The sequence below is a fragment of the Plectropomus leopardus genome, chromosome 3 (genome assembly GCF_026936395.1).
Source record: "Plectropomus leopardus strain MGB_pleo_1.0 chromosome 3, ASM2693639v1, whole genome shotgun sequence".
Lineage (NCBI taxonomy): Eukaryota > Metazoa > Chordata > Actinopteri > Perciformes > Serranidae > Plectropomus > Plectropomus leopardus.
The window spans coordinates 41,044,866-41,063,783 of NC_142178.1; the positions used below are offsets into that span (position 1 = coordinate 41,044,866).

An 18,918-nucleotide genomic window follows, 5' to 3' on the forward strand; every position below is an offset into this window, starting at 1 on the left:
TGCATTATTTCTTCAGCTCCAGCAGTGACAGCGGCGCGGCGATGGACAGCAGCAGCGAGCCGCTGGGCGGGGGGGAGGACGAGGCGGCCTGCACGTCAGCCTCAGAGGGTCTGGAGGAGGGGGAGGTGGAGGGGGAGACGCTGCTGATCGTGGAGTCGGAGGACCAGGGGTCGGTGGATCTGTCACATGACCAGAGCGGAGACTCTCTGACCAGCGACGTGGGCGAGGAGCCCGACGGAGGCTGGGCCTGCGAGGACATGTCCTTCTACTGCGACCGCTGCCACAAGTGGCTCCCTGCAGGTCGGGACTTCTTAGCTTGATTTAATGCCTATTTAAAACTTTATTGGTGGCCGTCTTCAGCTGGTGCATTTGGTGTCCAGGTGTGTCTCTGTCCTTCAGCAGTTTGAGTTTCTGACTGTTTTTTGGAAAACTAAATATACCCTGAAATGTTTGAAAAAGTCCTGGAATTTTGTTTTTCAAACCTGTATGGTAACACATAATGTGTTCAAGATGTGATGCTTGGGGTCATTTTCAGGATTAAAAGAAAAAAGAAATCGCCCCAGTTTCTTTCTTATACCATCAACAAAAATGTTTAAGGAGCAAAAAAATGCCAAAATATTTTCTTCAAAAATTGCCAAAAGTTTTTAGAAATTCATCAAAAATGTTTTCTTTAGAATATCTAAAATTAAATATCTTAATACCTAAATATTTATAATATATAATAAGAAAAAAAAGCCAAAATTTTTTCTTAAAGATGACATTTTTTTTTGTTTAAAAAGTTGCCAAAATCTTTTCTTTTAAACTGACAAAAACAACCTGCCAAAATAATTTCTTCAAAACTTGCCAAACAGTTTTAAAGAAAAAGAAAGGTCCCTTTTTTCCCTTTCTTTCTTTAAAACAATATGTTTTTGGTATTAAGACACAAACACACACACACACACACACACACACATATATATGTTTTTTTAGAAAGCTAACCAAGAAACAATAAAGCGTATCAATGGTTGTTTCAGAGAACTGAAGGTATGGTCTTTAAAATGATCCTCAGTAAAATGTGTTTGAGCTCCGCTGTTTGTTCCTCAGCTCAGCTCAGAGGTGAGCAGCCCAGCTACCTGAAAGGAGACAACTTCTTTAAGTTCATCTGCTCCGACTGCTCCGAGGATGGAAAGGAGAGCTTCGAGAGGATGAGACTCACCTGGCAGCAGGTACACATTCACCTGCTGAGGATGTTGAACAGCCAACACACACGCACACGCACACGCACACACACACACACACACACACACACACACAGCAACAGATTCACAACTCACAGCTGAAAAGCCTCCGGTGATGATGAAAATGTGTTGATGTTTGCGTCAGGTGGTGATGTTGGCCATGTATAATCTGTCTCTGGAGGGGACGGGTCGACAGGGTTACTTCAGGTGGAAGGAGGACATCTGTGCTTTCATTGGCCGACACTGGAACTTCCTGCTGGGAACAAGGTCACCTGATATTTTTAATGTGACTTCATATTGCATCCAGCTGTCACTGTACTTACACTGACCTGCATGTTTGGAAAAAAAAACACATCTGGTATATACTGGATTTATTACCCACCCCTCATTTCAGGTGTAATCGGTCACTGCACCTCTGTCGTTCTTCACCGTCAGCAGTTTCATGTTGAGCAGGTCCTGTCTGGATGAACCGTTACTGGACGGTTCAGAGGCTGATTTCTCTGTCGGTTTTTGACTCGACTGTGTGACTCTACAGGAAGAAGACATCAACGTGGTGGAGCACAGTGGCCGGCTGTCTGTCCGTTGGCAGTCCCACCTTCTTCCGGTCGGGAGCTCAGGAGTTTGGTGAGCCTGGCTGGTGGAAGCTGGTCCAGAACAGACCTCCGACTCTGCGGCCGGAGGTGGACAAATCCACCACCAAGGCTAAAGGTAACCTCCACCTGCTCTGATCAGGAGATGTGGTTTCAGTTTTAACCCCTACAGGTAAATGACTCTGAGCTGATTTTTCCACCGTCAGCCTCGAAGCCTGCCATGGACCCTATCATCACCGTGGAGGGCCTGAGGAAGCGCGGGGCCAGGAACCCTGTGGAGAACGCCATGCAGCTGAAGGAGAAGCGCTGTCGCACACAGGAAGCCAAAGACATCCGGCGGGCTCAGAAAGAGGCGGTGGGAGGCTACACTGACCGCAGCGCCTCCTCCACACCGGTCAAACTGGGCGGAGGCCGTGGAGGGAGTGCAGGGCGCAGGCCTGACCTCATCCTGGAGAAAGGTGAGGTCATCGACTTCTCCTCCCTCAGCTCATCAGACCGAACTCCGCTCACCAGCCCATCACCATCGCCTTCACCTGATTTCTCCGCCCCGGGGACACCGGCGTCTCACTCAGCAACACCCAGCCTGCTGTCAGAGGCGGACCTCATCCCTGATGCCATGCCGCCACAGGCTCTGTTCCATGGTGAGTTTGACTCATTCAGCTGTTTTCTTATAAACAGAAGTAAACATAAATGACACGATGTAAACATTAACAACCTCTCTGCTGCTTTGACCTGCAGACGACGAGGAGATGGAGACAGAAGGAATGATCGACCCGGGGATGGAGTACATCCCTCCTCCTAGCGCCAACCTTGTCGCCCGCAAGAAGCTCCGCCCAGCACCACCACACATCAAATGTGAAGCAGAGAGTGAGGATGATGAAGGCCGCGAGCGTGAGGATGACTTTGAAGAGCCAGTGGGACGCAGTGAGGGTCCGTCTCTCTCCACCGGGGAGTGTGTTGGTGCTGGAGGGCCTGAGCGGCGGAGGATAACTCATTCTGAGAAAGCTGACGGCGCTGGTAGCGCCTCACAGACTCCTCGCTTTGGTCCCCTCAGTCTTTACGAGGAGAGGATGCTGCTGCGACGGCTGGACGCCTGTCCGCTGGCCTTGGCTGTCACCCCGCAGGCCAAACGCCTCCACAGGAAGCTGCTGGTCCGCCAGGCCAAGAGGCAGAGAGGGCTCCCCCTGCTGGACATCGACCGGGCTGTCAGCGCCACCCTCAGCCTGGTGGGAGGGATCTATGGCGCCCAGGGGGTGGGGACCACGATGCGAGGAGGAGCCACGGGGAAATATTGCACCAGCAGCCAGGAGCTGCGTATTCTTGATCGCTTCCAGGTACTGTCAACATTCATCCTGGTTCTTTTCAGTCCAAAATCCTTTTCTCTGTCTGATCAAGATGACTTATCATTAATGCTGCTCCTGGATGTCATTCATGATGGTTTTTGGGTCTGACATGCAGATTCTTACGAGCAGCATGTCATGTGACAGTTCTAGCTTCAGCTTTAAGATTGTAATCTGCTTCTGATTTTGTTGCTGAAGCTCCTTGAGGACACAGAGAGAACCACTGATATAGACTGAATGTGTTTGTGTGCAGACCAACCTGTCCTGCAGAAGGGGTGTTCAGCAGCACTCTGTGTCCTTCTGGCATCGTCTGATGGGAGCTGAAGGCAGTTTGGACCAGAGCATCAAAAGTCCATACACATCTCGCATCCTGAAACCGTACATCAGGTAAAGAGTTTCCTAACATGTTCAGTGAGGGAAAGAGAGTCAAAATCTTCTGTCAGGTAGAGAAAAACCTCTAACCTTCCATCAGGTCAGGACAGTCCCCAAACCATAAATCCAGTCAGGACGGTCCTCAAACTTTCCATTGGGTCAAGACAGTCTTCAAACCATCCATGGGGTCAGGACAGTCCTCAAACCTTAAATCGCTCCTAGGCAGTTTTCAACCCTTCTATTAGGTCAAGACAGTCCTCAAACTTTCCACTGGGTCAAGAGAGTTCTCAGGCTTACTATGAGGTCAGGACAGTCCTCAAACTATCAATCCGTCAAGACAGTCCTCAAACTTTCTATCGGGTCAAGACAGTCCTCAAACTTTCTATCGGGTCAAGACAGTCCTCAAACTTTCCATCAGGTCAAGACAGTCCTCAAACCGTCCATGAGTCAAGAGAGTTCTCAAACCTTTTGTCAGGAAGACAGACTTCCAAAACTTCCTTGAAGTGGGGAGAGTCCTGAAACCTTCTGTCTGGTCCTCAAACCCTTTGGTTTAGTGGCATTTATATCTCTGACATCTTCATGCAGTCTTGTTAGTAGCAGTAATCATAGTAGTTTGCACAGTATCAGTACTTCTCTGTTTTTCAGGAGGGATTATGAGAGTCGTCCGGTGAAGTTGAGGTTGTTGGACGAGATCAGAGCTTATCCTCACAGGAAGGAACCAGACTGGGTTCCTGAACCCAACGCCCCCATCGACTACTGCTACGTTCGGCCAAACCACATCCCCTCTGTCAACGCCATGTGTCACGACAGCTTCTGGCCAGGTAGCACAGACGCACCTTCTCTGACTCACCTGGCACCTCATGACCAGGAGTCTGTCTCCACAAACCCACCATTTGTTTTGTCCCCTCGTCTTCCGGCTCCAGGTGTGGACCTGTCGGAGTGTCTGCAGTACCCAGACTTCAGCGTGGTCGTCCTCTATAAGAAAGTGGTTATCGGCTTTGGTTTCATGGTGCCTGATGTGAAGTACAACGAGGCCTACATCTCCTTCCTGCTGGTCCATCCTGAGTGGAGGAGAGCCGGCATTGGCACCTTCATGATCTACCATCTCATCCAGGTGAGGCTGTCGACGTCAGAAGGTCAGTCCACCTGAGAGACATTTAAAACACGCTGATTTGGGTCTTAGGTCTGTTTTGTTTCTCAGACGTGTTTTTGTTTGTGTTTTCCAGATGTTTTGTTTGTTTATATTTTCCAGACATGTCGGCTGTGTTTGTCAGATGTTTTGTGTCTTTTGCAGATATATTGTTTTTCAGACATGCTTTTGTTTGTGTTTTTCAGACGTGTTGTTTGTGTTTGTCACATGTTTTGTTTATATTTTTCAGACGTGTTGTTTGTGTTTTTCTTTATGTTTTTCCAGACGTGTATGGGTAAAGACGTGACGCTGCACGTGTCGGCCAGTAATCCTGCCATGCTGCTGTATCAGAAGTTTGGTTTCAAAGCGGAGGAGTACATCCTGGACTTCTATGATAAATATTATCCTGTGGACAGCACCGAGTGCCGCCACGCCTTCTTCCTCCGGCTGAGACGCTGAGGCGACCACAGCGTCAACCCCTGCAGGACCCGCTGAAGCCCTGAAGTCAGCACTGAAGAAAAAAAACAGCCACCCCCAGCCTGCAGCTTAGTGCCTGGCTCAAAGGCACCTGAGCGGTAGCAGCTGACAGCACCAGTTTTCAGTCCACAGATTCATCCAGTTACAGACCAGCGCCTGCTGAGGCCCGACATTACAAAACCACATGTAGAGGCTTTTTTTCGATGTCATATGAAACATGACTGTTTTTTCACTTTTGGTGCTTTCAGAGGAAATTTAGAAGAAAGAAGGAAATCTGACAATAATTCAGAAAAACTTGACTGATGTCCTTACAGAAAACACATCACACTCCTGGGACCCTCAGAATATCATAAAGTCGACCATTCAGTTTCCGGTGAAGTCTGGATTCAGTTCCTGAGTCGATCAGTTTTTGACTGATGTTTGATTCATTCTCTTCAGTTTATGTCTCGTGTTTTTCCTTTCAGCCATTAAAACCAAAATGAGTTTAATAATGAAAGTTTAGCAGCTGAATCGTTTGTGGAGGTGAAAAACGATGACATGCATTAATTCAAATTAAATGATTAAAAATGGAACCGTTGGTAAAAAAGCAGAAGTTGCTAAGATACACAGTGTTAACTTTAAGGATTTTGTCAGCCGAGGTTTAAGCCTAAGGAGTTTTTTCTTCTTTTATTCTTGTTTTTGTAGATTCTGGTGAGCTGGAACATCACGTCAAACTCTCACTAATGATTGAAGATGTGTCAAATTCTGTTCAACTGATGTGATGTCTGTCGGCCTGATGGGGGCGCTGTAATTAAGACCCATAAATTAAATGTTTGGAAGGCCACACCCCTCACACCTGAAGTCAGATTGACTTGAAATTTGACTCCCAAGTCACTCAGTGTGTTCTACAGAAAAGCCCCCAAAACCATTTAGGTCCACTGGACTAGATTTTCTGCCATTTTTATTTTTTCAAAAATCATATTTTTTACATTTTTTCCTAAATTGTGGGTCTGATTTGTACCAGATTTTAGGCTGTGGCTCAGAGGTAGAGCGGGTCGTCCTCTGATCTGAAGGTCAATGGTTCGATCCCCGACTCCTCCAGGCAACATGTTGAAGTATCCTTAGGCAAGATGCTGAACCCCAAATTGCTCCCGATGGCGCATCATCGGAGTGTGCATACGTATGAATGGTTACCTTGGGCACCTTGTACGGTAGCCTCTGCCACCACTGTGTGAATGTGTGAACGTCACACGTCCTGTGAAAGCGCTTTGAGTCATCGAAAAGACGAGAAAAGTGCTATACAGTCCATTTACCATAAACAGACCTAACTCCAAAACCTTGAGTTACTCATCACGATGTCTTTGTCACTGCATTAAAAATACAAAGAAGGTGAGGTAATGTCCACATCAGCTCCTGAAACATTCCTTCAAGTTTTCATTTAAACCCTCCTCTGGATGTTACAAATGCAAAAAAACTAAAACTTTAAGTCGGAAAATTTTGTCTAATAATTCCCAAACTTGCTGGTTATGTTAAATAATAATGTTTAAACACGTGTGCAAAACTCCCCTGAAAACGGTCAATAGGGGGCGCCACCAGTTCCAAATATGTGCATTTTTCTTGTGCAAAAAAGGCGTCGTAAACCGTCAAAGTCTCGATTGTGCTCATCTTTTGACTGTCGATCCGTGCTGGTTTTAACCCTAAAATCACCACTCGCAGCTATATTTGGATTTTATTTTTCAACATAAAATGAATGAAATGATTGAAGTGAACAGCCAGTTTCAGCACCAAAGACAGACTTTAGTCAGTGAACTCTTTATTTAGTTACGGTGAGAAAGTATCGTGTAACAAAACACATCCAACAAAGCAGTAAGAGTACTACAGAATGAGTACTTTCTGTACTAAAAGTCTAAAAAATACTTTCGGACTGTATATTGATATGTGATCAAAAACTTGTTTTGCTGTTTTCCGTGTTGCTCTAGTTCTAACAGTTATTACAGCGTCTGTTCGTGTTTCGTTCCAGCAGTCAGAAAACGTCCAGGTTCAGTTTGGCCTTTCCCAGTTTACCCAGTAAGTCCAGTCCGGTCCGAGCAGCCAGCAGGGACACCATGTCGCTGCAGCCGCGGCTCACCGCCACGTCGTACGCCGTCTGACCGCCGGCGTTCCTCCGCCTCACAGCCGCCTTACAGCTGAAAGCAACGAGAGACGACACTGTGGTGATGATGTCAAGATGATGTCACAGTGACATCAGGGGGAGGAGCACAAAGACAGCAGGTGACCTCACTGTCTTTCTGATCGTTACAAATCTCTTCTTCTCTGGTGACTAACAGGCGCTCTGTGATCAGCTGATCCTGTTCTCAGGTGAGTCCTACCTGAGCAGCAGCTGAGCGCTCTGCAGACCCTCAGAGCCCAGAGACGCCGCCTCGTGCAGCGCCGTGTTCTTCATCCTGAGGAGGAGGAGCAGGAGGAGAGAGAGGGGAGAGAGGAGGAGGAGCAGGAGGAGAGAGAGGGGAGAGAGGAGGAGGAGCAGGAGGAGAGAGAGGGAGAGAGGAGGAGGAGAGAGAGGGAGAGAGGAGGAGGAGCAGGAGGAGAGAAAGGAGGAGCAGGAGGAGAGAGAGGGAGAGAGGAGGAGGAGAGAGAGGGAGAGAGGAGGAGGAGCAGGAGGAGAGAAAGGAGGAGCAGGAGGAGAGAGAGGGAGAGAGGAGGAGGAGCAGGAGGAGAGAGAGGGAGAGAGGAGGAGGAGAGAGGGAGAGAGGAGGAGGAGCAGGAGGAGAGAGAGGAGCAGGAGGAGAGAGAGGAGGAGGAGAGAGAGGGAGAGAGGAGGAGGAGCAGGAGGAGAGAAAGGAGGAGCAGGAGGAGAGAGAGGGAGAGAGGAGGAGGAGCAGGAGGAGAGAGAGGGAGAGAGGAGGAGGAGAGAGAGGGAGAGAGGAGGAGGAGCAGGTGGGGAGAGGAGCAGGAGGAGAGAGAGGAGGAGCAGGAGGAGAGAGAGGGGAGAGAGGAGGAGGAGCAGGAGGAGAGAGAGGGGAGAGAGGAGGAGGAGCAGGAGGAGAGAGAGGGAGAGAGGAGGAGGAGAGAGAGGGAGAGAGGAGGAGGAGCAGGAGGAGAGAAAGGAGGAGCAGGAGGAGAGAGAGGGAGAGAGGAGGAGGAGAGAGAGGGAGAGAGGAGGAGGAGCAGGAGGAGAGAGAGGAGGAGCAGGAGGAGAGAGAGGGAGAGAGGAGGAGGAGCAGGAGGAGAGAGAGGGAGAGAGGAGGAGGAGAGAGAGGGAGAGAGGAGGAGGAGCAGGTGGAGAGAGGAGCAGGAGGAGAGAGAGGAGGAGCAGGAGGAGAGAGAGGAGGAGCAGGAGGAGAGAGAGGGGAGAGAGGAGGAGGAGCAGGAGGAGAGAGGGGAGAGAGGAGGAGGAGCAGGAGGAGAGAGAGGGAGAGAGGAGGAGGAGAGAGAGGGAGAGAGGAGGAGGAGCAGGAGGAGAGAGGAGGAGCAGGAGGAGAGAGAGGGGAGAGAGGAGGAGGAGCAGGAGGGGAGAGAGGAGGAGTAGCAGGAGGAGAGAGAGGGAGAGAGGAGGAGGAGAGAGAGGGAGAGAGGAGGAGGAGCAGGAGGAGAGAGAGGAGGAGAGAGAGGGGAGAGAGGAGGAGGAGCAGGAGGAGAGAGAGGAGGAGGGGCAGGAGGAGAGAGGGGAGAGAGGAGGAGGAGAGAGGGGAGAGAGGAGGAGGAGCAGGAGGAGAGAGAGGTAGAGAGGAGGAGGAGGAGAGAGAGGGGAGAGAGGAGGAGGAGCAGGAGAAGAGAGAGCAGAGAGAGGAGCAGGAGGAGGAGGAGGAGGAGAGAGAGAGCGGAGAGAGGAGGAAGAGAGAGAGAGGAGAGAGGAGGAAAGAGAGAGAGGAGGAGGAGCAGGAGGAGAGAGAGAGAGGAGAGAGAGGAGGAGGAGCAGGAGGAGAGAGAGAGGAGGAGCAGGAGGAGAGAGAGAGGAGGAGCAGGAAAGTAAAAAATGATCAGTTTTCCGTCCAGAATCTGATCTCAGGTCAGCTGTTTTTCGTCTCACCGTCCGGACTGCTGGTCCACGTCGGCTCCTCGCTGCACTAAAACAGGAAGTACGTCATGGTGACTGTTCGCCACGGCGACCGCCAGAGCGTGTCGTCCGTCGTCGCCGCAGCAGGAGGGATCCGCCCCCTGGTGGTCACAAACACATCAGTCTGTTTCCATGGTGATATAGGCTGAAGTGTTGCGTCAGTGCGGCTCACGGTGGACTTTAAAATCCCGTAAACGTGTTCGTCGCTCTGAAGTCAGACCGACGCCCAGGTCATGTGACAGGAAGTGGATTTCCTCCGTCACGTAAACACCTCAGTCAGGCTTTAACTGGACTCGGCGTCCTGAGACGAGGATTTGAGGACATTTCAAAGATTTTATGATTTTCGGAAGTTTCTCTCAGTGTTTTCTGGTGTTTTCAAACTCAGTAAGAGCTGGAAATACTCGAAGTACAGCGAACACCTCAACTGAGAACGAGCTTTAAAAACTAACCGATGAAGGCAGAGTTTGCTCAGTGCCGTTTGATTGTCTGGATGAGATGCGGCAGTTTGCCGCCCTGAAGTTACTGAAAACAAACATGACTGTGATATATATATATATATATATATATATATATATATATATATATATACACACACACACATATATATATATATATATATATATGTGTGTGTATATATATATATATATATATATATATATATATATATATATATATATATATATATATATATATATATATATATATATATATATATATATATATATATATATATATATATATATACCAGAGCTCCTCTAAACTGGGACCGGAGGCATAGTGGGCTTAAACCACATCATGTGATCCAGAGGAGGCAGCTGATTGGTTGATCGGTACCTGGTCCAGGAGCTGCTGGATGATGCTGAGCTGACCTCGACCGGGACCTGGACCCAGCTCCTTCAGCAGCTGTAAGTCCTTCGCCTGACGCCACAGCAGCCAATCAGAGAGCAGAACAGACAGTCAGCTGACCAGGTGAAGAGCTTCACGTTCTTCTTCTGCTGTGTTATATCAGACAGGTGGTCTCTTACCGGAGGTTTGGGTGTGGTCTTCAGTCCGGGAGGTTTCGTCACCGCAGACGGACGCTCACTTCCTGTCAGACACACAAACAAACCACAGAGGAACTCCGAGTCCGTCCCACAAAAATATCCTCATCGACCTCGGAGACAACGGATCGTCCTGAGACAAGACGACCCGTCTCAGAACGCAGGCCCCGTGCTCCAGATGTTTCCAAGGTTTTTAGACATTTCCAGGAATTCAGGACTTTTCACAGATTTTAGGATGTTTCTAGGACTAAATGATTTTAAGACATTTGAGAGATTTCAGGATGTTTGGACATTTCTAGGATTTAAAGATATTCCTAGGATTTTAGGGTGTTTTAAAAAAAGGACGTTTCTAGGATTTGAGGACATTAGGGTCTTAGCTGTGTCCTCTGTCGGGGGTGTGTGGGCTCTATTTTGATGTTGTTTTGTGCTCTCTGGCACCTTATGGATACTAAAAGGACAAAATCAATTCCACTTTATTTTACTGGGAATTAGAAAATGTTTGGGGGCCACCAGGGGCCCTGTCAGGGGCCAGGTTTGGCCCACGGGCCGTAGGTTGAGTATTGGTGCTGTAAATGATGTTTTGAGTGTTTGATATCTGATGTTGTTCTCACCGAAGCTGCTGCCGTCTGCGAATCTCTCGGTGACGCTGCTCAGAGTCCCGGTTCGGCCTGCAGCTCCGACACCTGCCGGACTCACCTGAGGACAAACGCGCCGTCAGTGAGACAAAGTGAAAGACTGTCTGTGTGGACCGGAGATGCGGGGACAGACCTGCTGCTGTTCCCGTCCGGCCGACACGAAGCTGAGCATCACGCTGACTTCATGACGATCCTCCTGAACCACAGCGGACACCATCTGAGGGAGACACGTCATGTGACACGCAGGAAGAAACCACAGCACCGCCCACACCTGGACAGGTGATCCTGAGAATGTCTCACACAGGACGTGAACCCAAACAACGCACTCACAGACTAGTCTAAAAATGTCTGAACATGAGTCTGAAACCGAGTCCTGTCATTTATTGATTTAATATTTCAGTTGATTTCGCCCACTAATGATGTCACGGTTAGCAGGTGAGGAGCAGGTGAGGAGCAGGTGAGGAGCAGGTGGAGGCAAAGTGAGGAGCAGGTAGAGGTGAGAAGCAGGTGAGGAGCAGGTGGAGGTGAGGTGAGGAGTACCCGTCCGAGGCGCGGCTCTCCCAGCAGAGCCCTGAAGGAGGTGTTGTTCTGAGCAAAGCTCCTCAGGTGAGCACAGACGTGATCCAGCTGCTTCCTCCAGAAACCTGAAGACAGACAGAACGAAGACAGACAGGATGAGGACAGATAGGATGAGGTCAGACAGGACGAAGACAGACAGGATGAGGACGTAAGGGATGTGTCTTAATGTCTCGCTTGAAGAAGCACGGACATCCCTCAAAAAGACCTCGGCCTGGACTGATGCTGATGGCGGTCAGTAGTATCAGTAGTAGTGTCAGTAGTAGTATGAGTAGTATCAGTACCTCGGCCCGGGCTGATGGCGGTCAGTAGTATCAGTAGTAGTGTCAGTAGTAGTATGAGTAGTATCAGTACCTCGGCCCGGGCTGATGGCGGTCAGTAGCGGTTGGCGGTCTCTGGTTGCCTGTTGCCGGCTGAGTTGTTGCATCCTCTGTTGCTCCTTCCTCTGCAGCTCAGTGGCTGATGGGTAATAGAGTCCAACAGTTTGTGTGGACTGCTCGCAGGTGGGCGGGGCTGACTTTGTGCTGGGGGCGGGGACAGGTGAGGGCGTGGCCTGCCAGGTGGCATCATGGGAAGCTGCAGCCTGCTCACAGGTAGAGAACAGCTGTTTTATAACGTGTTATTTTAAGGTGTGGGTGACACGCTGTCAGCGGGGCAGCTCACCTGATGTAATGTGATGTCACCACAGGATGTGGGAGGGGGTGGGGCTTCTAAGAAGGCGCCGCAGGCTGCGCAGTAGAAGGAGTACGGGTGTCCACCTGCTCCGCACCGCCAACAAACCACACAGCGGGCTGCGTGACCGGGCTGCAAGCACACACAGCACTACATCTCCCACAATCCTTCACTCTGAACATACAGAACTACATCTCCCACAATCCTTCACTCTATACATACAGTACTACATCTCCCACAATCCTTCAGTCTGTACATACAGCACTACATCTCCCACAATCCTTCACTCTATACATACAGTACTACATCTCCCACAATCCTTCAGTCTGTACATACAGCACTACATCTCCCACAATCCTTCACTCTGAACATACAGTACTACATCTCCCACAATCCTTCAGTCTGTACATACAGCACTACATCTCCCACAATCCTTCACTCTGAACATACAGTACTACATCTCCCACAATCCTTCACTCTGAACATCAGCTCAAAAATCTCACTCAACAAAAGACTAAAATTTAAGGGAACATTTGATCATTTTTAATTTCTCTTTTTTCTGAGTGTTAAAAGTTTTTTAAATTGATTATTAAAACTCCACAACTTATGTAGTTATGTTCCCTCAAGCTTAAGTTCCCTCAATGCAGTGTTCCCTTAACTGTTCCCTCAATGTCCCCCCTTAACTCTGTGTTCCCTCAGCAATATGTCCCCTCAGCCTTATTTTCCCACAGTGTTCCCTGAACCTCATGTTGCGCTACACAGTGCTCTATCAGCTTTGTGTTCCCACACCCCCGTGTTCCCTCAGTCTGACCTTTGACCCGCACCAGTCACAGTATCGGGCGTCACTCTGGTTCAGACGTTTACATCTGGAGCAGCTCAACTTCCTGCTGTCACCTGACTGGACAGAGGGGGCGCTGTTCCCAACATGCACCGTCTGCAGCATGCACACGCACGCACACACACACACACACACACACACACACACACACACACACACACACACATTAACAATAGTTAAAACACAGTGAAGCATGTAGTGTGTGTGTGTGTGTATAATGTGTATATGAGTGTGTTACCGAGGTCAGGCGGCTCTCGCAGGTCAAACAGCTGGAGACGTGAGCGGGATTCCCACTTCCACAGCAAACACACACCACGTGATCCTACACACACACACAACACACACATGATCCTACACACACACACAACACACACATGATCCTACACAACACACACACTATATATGTGTGTGTACAGTGTGTATCTCTGAGTGTACTGTGTGTACACTGTGTGTGTGTGTGTGTGTGTGTGTGTGTGTGTACCTGTAGTGTGCGTCCGGCCTGTGGTTGTAGTTGTTGATGGACGGGGGCGTTGCAGATCAAACAGGTGTGTGTGTTGACAGGAAGCAGAGTGTGACAGAACACACAGCAGAATGCCTGACACCAAAACACACACACACACACACACACACACATCCACACACACACATCCACACACACACACACACACACACACACACACACACACACACACACACACACACACACACACACACACACACATCCACACACACACACATCCACACACACACATCCACACATCCACACACACACACACACACACACACACACACACACACACACACACACACACACACACACACACACACACACCCACACACACACACACACACACAGAGACACACACACACACATCCACATCCACGCACACACACACACACACACACACACACACACACACACACACACACACACACACACACACACACACACACACACACACACACACACACACACACACACAGAGACACAGAGACACACACACACACACACACACACACACACACACACACACACACATACACACACCCACACACACACAGAGACACATACACACACACACAGAGACACACACACACACAGAGACACACACACACATACATCGACACACACACACACACACACACACACACACACACACACGTTTCCGGCAGTTCGAAACCAAATTTCAGGTTCAGCGTTCATCCCTCGTGATGTGTTCATGGACCATCAGAAATTTCAAATCCAACAGCAATTTCAGTTTTTACTGTTTCTGGCTGTGATAAATGGCATCATTTTGGCATGTTTTATTTTGGCGGGCCTCCAGGTTTTAATGGCATGTTTTCTTTAAAAATCACCAAAAATTTAAAGAAAACAAAAACTGCCAAAAAATTTGAAAGAAAAAAAAAATCACCCAAAATTGAAAGGAAAAAAAATTAGATTTTTTTTTTAAAAATCACCAAAAACTTTTAAAGAAAACTGTCAAAAAATTTTACAGATAAAAAATTGCCAACATTTTGTAAAGAAAACATGCCTTTGTAACCTGCGGGCCGAGCTAAGCCCACAATGAAATCCTCGAAACGCCACAACGCTACAGGAAATCCAATAACACGGTAACAAAGAGAAGCAAAAGAGATGAAATGACAATATATCAGGACAAGTGGACAGGAGGACATGTGGAAAGGTGGACAGTTGGACAGCAGGACAGGTGTGTCTGTAGTACCTGTCCTCCCTCAGCAGGGGGCAGTCTCTGCTCAGGTAATGGAGGAACTGCAGCGCCACACTGAACACAGAACCGAGCGAACGGATCTGAGGGACGGAAACTCAGACACTGAGGACACCTGGACACACAGACAGAGAGACAGACAGAGGGACAGACAGAGTTAGAGTGGCGTCATTAGACAGCCCCCGAAAACAGCGCAGAATAAAAAGACAAAAAAGGTTTAAAATCACAACAAAACTTTAAAGGGAAAAAAAGGCCTTTTTTTCTTTTAAATCACCAAAAATGTTAAAAGAACAAAAGCAAAACAAACAAAAGAACGGCCAAAGTTTTTTAGAAACCCCCAAAATCTTTCAAGGAAAAAAAAATCAAAGTTCAAAGAAAAAAACTGCTCAAAAGTCTTAAAGTAGAAACATGAAAACTGGATATTTGATATTTCTGATTAGGACTGATGTTGGTTAGAAAAATAAGCTCCGTGAAAGCAGAAAAAGCATTTGGACGATGGGCCCAAAGGGGTTAAAGAGCGATGTTATGTTATGCAGACGATACTGTTGTTAATATCACAGATTCAGTGATTAAAGGGTTAATATCCTCAGATGTCTGAAGGTCTCTCTGACTCTCAGAAGCTTTTATTCTGAAGGTTTCTTATATTTAATCTTTGCTTTTATTTGACTTATTTCCAAAAGTTTCTTTCTTCTTAAACGATGCGTGTTCCGGTAACTCTCACCGACTGTCGATCCTCACATCAAACATTTTCTTTTCTTTGCATCGTTTTGTTTTAGACGTGTTTGTTTTTAGAATCGAATCGAATATTAATGATGCTTCGTGTGTCTCCATGACGACGGCCTTCCCTGCAGATAATCAGTATTTTACTTTGTCTCCGTTCGTACCGCAGGAAGTCGGTCTCTCGGAGGATCCGGGACGTCTGCGTGCCGCTCAGCTGCTTCATCACGCCCGAACTCTAACAGACAGGAAGCACAACAAAATAAAAGTCAGCTCAGCTGTGTTTGAGGGGAGGTTCTGGTTTGGATGAGCTGGCGACGTTTACCTCCGACTGGGAACGTCGGGAGGAGCCACTTTGTTGTCGTTTGGTCGGAGAGCCCAGGCGACCGGGCAGGAAACGAGGACCCGAGTGAGGAGAGGCTCCTCCCATCATCCACTGCTCTGAAAACAAACACCAGCACGGGATGAATAAATCCCAGCGAGTCTGTCAACTCAACACGTCTGCAACAAGTCATCGACAAGTCAACAATGAGTCAGCAACAAGTCAACAATGAGTCAGCAACAAGTCAACAATGAGTCAGCAACAAGTCAACAATGAGTCAGCAACAAGTCAACAAGTCAACAAGTCAACAAGTCAACAACACCTGGTCAGTTTTTCTGTTTTTTGCAGAGTAACAGGGCGACAGACCTGGAGGCCTCAGGGAGGAACCTGTAGGGTTCTCAGCAGACCACAAGGTTCCTTCAGACGGACGCTGAAACATAAACATACATTTAAAGGGTTCATGCAGTCATCAAAAACTTGTGGAAAATCATAGAATTTGTAAGTAATAATTTCCAGGCCTGGAAACATTTTGGAAATCTAAATATACCTTGAAAGTAGGGCTGGGCGATATGGAAAAAAGTCTTATCACAATAATTTTTTTCATTTTAGGCGATATCGATATTTATCACGATATCCATCAAATCAGTATTTCTGTCGAGCTTAAAGGTTCCTTTGACTCCTCAGTGAGATATGAAGATATCATAACCAGTGATCATGATAACGATTATTTCAACTGATACGATAAGCCGATAATTTCCATCTTTTGTGGCCTTTAAGATACTGATAACCGATAACTTCTTTTTGTTTGTTTTTCATTACGTGAGGGTCTGAAAGGCTGAGATGAGGTGAGTACAGATGAATTTAATCTGTGCATTTTCATTAAAAAAACATTACAGACAATTACGTCACATTTTTGTAAAAGAATCATTTTCAAGAGCAAAACCAATTTTATTTTTATATTTAGTTTTTTTCTCTTATCTTCTTCTGTCAACTTGAATTGTACAAAAATAATGCTGAAAATAATATTGTGTTTGAGTTCTAGTGGAACTTCAGAGAGGAACGTTCCCCAAACTGTCAGGAAGCAGCAGCTACAGAACAGTCCCTAAGTAACGGCTACAAGAGACTGAGATCACCTGAAGGAGCGGACACTCGGAGACACCGACAGAGAATGAGAGCGGAGCGGACATGGCTGGAATGGGTTCTATCGACTACATCTCATATTTCAATCGAGGAAAAGTTATATCTATATATCACGATTGATGTCGTTATCCTTTTATCGCCCAGCCCTATTTGAAAGTTTTGAAAAAGTCCTGGAATTTTGTTTTACAAACCTGAATATTAACACATGATGTGTTCATTACCATCAGGAAATTTAAAATCCAACAATCATTTCTGTTTGACAGATTCTGACTGATTAATGGTGTCATTTTTTGGCCCTCTGCAGGGGCTGATGGGAAATGTAGTCTGTGTGTGTATGCGTACCTGCTGGTCGCTCTGCAGGAAGTTCTCCTCCTTCTCCTTCTTGTTGTTTGAATCCACAAGTTCAACCGAGAAAACCTTCGTCACCACCGAGCTCTCTCTGCCGTCACTGCAGACCGACACGAACTTTACTCACTCGACAGATGAGCAGTCACCTGCCGACAGGTGAGCAGTTACCCGCCGACAGGTGAGCACCGCCGACAGGTGAGCAGTCACCCGCCGACAGGTGAGCACCGCCGACAGGTGAGCAGTTACCCGCCGACAGGTGAGCAGTCACCCGCCGACAGCTGAGCAGTCACCCGCCGACAGCTGAGCAGTCACCCGCTGACAGCTGAGCAGTTACCCGCCGACAGGTGAGCAGTCACCCGCCGACAGGTGAGCAGTCACCCGCCGACAGCTGAGCAGTCACCCGCCGACAGCTGAGCAGTTACCCGCCGACAAGTGAGCAGTCACCCGCCGACAGGTGAGCACCGCCGACAGGTGAGCAGTCACCCGTCGACAGGTGAGCAGTTACCCGCCGACAGCTGAGCAGTCACCCGCAGACAGCTGAGCAGTCACCCGCTGACAGCTGAGCAGTTACCCGCCGACAAGTGAGCAGTCACCCGGTAACAGCTGAGCAGTTACCTGGTGACAGGTGAGCAGTTACCTGGTGACGGCTACAGCTCTGACAGCGACTCGACCTGCAGGCAGCAGGATGGGCGCGGTGTACTTCCTGCTGCTGCCTGCTGCCCCTCGCTGCCCCGCCGCCGGCTTTGAACCATCCAGCGTGTAGAAGATCATCACATCAGGTGTGTCTGCAGGGAAACACCTGTCAGACTCACCTGGTACCACTGAGACTACTGAAGTAGCCAATCAGAGGGTCCTTTACTGGAGTAAAAGTAATAATACCACAGTCTAGAAATACTCAGATACAAATACTGCATTCAGAATAAAACATGACTAAAAGAATAACTTGAAAACTTCAGTATTTGCTCGACTGGATGGAGACAGGTGTGCTGTACCTGACTGGATTGAGACAGGTGTGCTGTACCTGACTGGATTGAGACAGGTGTGCTGTACCTGACTGGATTGAGACAGGTGTGTCGGTGTCCAGGTGGTTCTTGGCTCTGTGTGTCTGTAGGTGGATGATGGGAATGATAAGGGGAGCCGACACCGCTCCGGCTGTCATGACGATGGCTGTCAATCAATCAATCAATCAATCAATCAATCAATCAATCAATCAATCAATCAATCAATCAGTCAGTCAAAAAACCAACCAACACATTGGTAGCAGTTCTCAGATCTTTTAGTAAAAGTTAAAAAAAACAAAACTGTAAAATGCTCTAAACTGTAGTTCCTGAGTATAAACATTAAAATGTAGGTATACTTTTAGTACCAAAAGTAAAAGTACACGTTACGTTTAGTGGTTTGAGATATTCTTGTAGTAGAGTACAGTATCTGCTCTTATTGTACTGCTCACACCTCCTCTGACTGTTTCCTCGCGCTCCGTCTGTCTGACTCCAAACCGGAACACAAACAGTAAACAAACACGTCATCATACAAACAGTAAACAAACACGTCACACTGCGCATGTCCATATAAGATAAAATAATCCATTTGAAATAATCAATAAGTTGTTTTCTCACCTGAGATCAGATGAATCGGAGGAGACTTCAGTCCACCGGCTGTGTACGGAAGCGTCACCATAGCAACCACAACGACGCAACCGTCTCTGTGAACGCGCTCTGCTCAGTGCGCGCGTTTTTTCCCCCCAA

At 47.9% G+C, this 18,918-nt stretch overlaps 2 protein-coding genes across 7 annotated transcripts; one reads left to right on the forward strand and one right to left on the reverse strand.

Annotated features, from left to right (window-relative positions):
- The first annotated feature begins 41 nt into the window (after window positions 1-41).
- Window positions 42-5,957, forward strand: kat14 (lysine acetyltransferase 14). The gene is made up of 10 exons (XM_088075076.1): window positions 42-300; window positions 1,084-1,205; window positions 1,363-1,484; window positions 1,753-1,925; window positions 2,014-2,448; window positions 2,546-3,141; window positions 3,401-3,534; window positions 4,165-4,340; window positions 4,443-4,633; window positions 4,934-5,957. The coding sequence occupies exons 1-10, from the start codon at window positions 42-44 to the stop codon at window positions 5,105-5,107; spliced, it is 2,382 nt and encodes a 793-aa protein (XP_087931202.1). The 3' UTR covers window positions 5,108-5,957.
- Window positions 5,958-6,338: 381 nt separating this feature from the next.
- dzank1 (double zinc ribbon and ankyrin repeat domains 1) lies at window positions 6,339-18,913 on the reverse strand. Of its 6 annotated transcripts, none has more exons than XM_088075071.1 (22): window positions 18,790-18,913; window positions 18,626-18,661; window positions 18,224-18,340; window positions 17,811-17,958; window positions 17,168-17,273; window positions 16,052-16,115; window positions 15,689-15,804; window positions 15,531-15,601; window positions 14,644-14,761; window positions 13,404-13,517; window positions 13,161-13,244; window positions 12,896-13,018; window positions 12,076-12,216; window positions 11,767-11,995; window positions 11,377-11,480; window positions 10,970-11,053; window positions 10,813-10,897; window positions 10,187-10,248; window positions 9,996-10,079; window positions 9,135-9,262; window positions 7,474-7,548; window positions 6,339-7,290 (listed from the first exon to the last, which is right to left on the reverse strand). In XM_088075071.1, the coding sequence occupies exons 1-22, from the start codon at window positions 18,848-18,850 to the stop codon at window positions 7,128-7,130; spliced, it is 2,313 nt and encodes a 770-aa protein (XP_087931197.1). In that variant the 5' UTR covers window positions 18,851-18,913; the 3' UTR covers window positions 6,339-7,127. The 6 variants fall into 6 exon arrangements, with proteins under 6 accessions (XP_087931197.1, XP_087931196.1, XP_087931201.1 ...); XM_088075070.1 differs by having other exon boundaries at window positions 18,626-18,657; window positions 18,790-18,912; XM_088075075.1 differs by having other exon boundaries at window positions 18,562-18,661; window positions 18,790-18,876.
- Window positions 18,914-18,918: the final 5 nt, after the last annotated feature.

Excerpts from the sequence above, each read along its gene's own strand:
- kat14 (XM_088075076.1), top strand. The coding sequence starts at position 42 with ATGGACAGCAGCAGCGAGCCGCTGGGCGGGGGGGAGGACGAGGCGGCC. Across the intron at positions 301-1,083 it reads CCACAAGTGGCTCCCTGCAG|CTCAGCTCAGAGGTGAGCAG; the intron begins GTCGGGACTTCT and ends TTTGTTCCTCAG. Across the intron at positions 1,206-1,362 it reads TGAGACTCACCTGGCAGCAG|GTGGTGATGTTGGCCATGTA; the intron begins GTACACATTCAC and ends TGTTTGCGTCAG.
- dzank1 (XM_088075071.1), bottom strand. The coding sequence starts at position 18,850 with ATGGTGACGCTTCCGTACACAGCCGGTGGACTGAAGTCTCCTCCGATT. Across the intron at positions 17,959-18,223 it reads ACCTGTCTCAATCCAGTCAG|ACACACCTGATGTGATGATC; the intron begins GTACAGCACACC and ends GTTTCCCTGCAG. Across the intron at positions 14,762-15,530 it reads CGAGAGACCGACTTCCTGCG|GTGTCCTCAGTGTCTGAGTT; the intron begins GTACGAACGGAG and ends CTGTGTGTCCAG.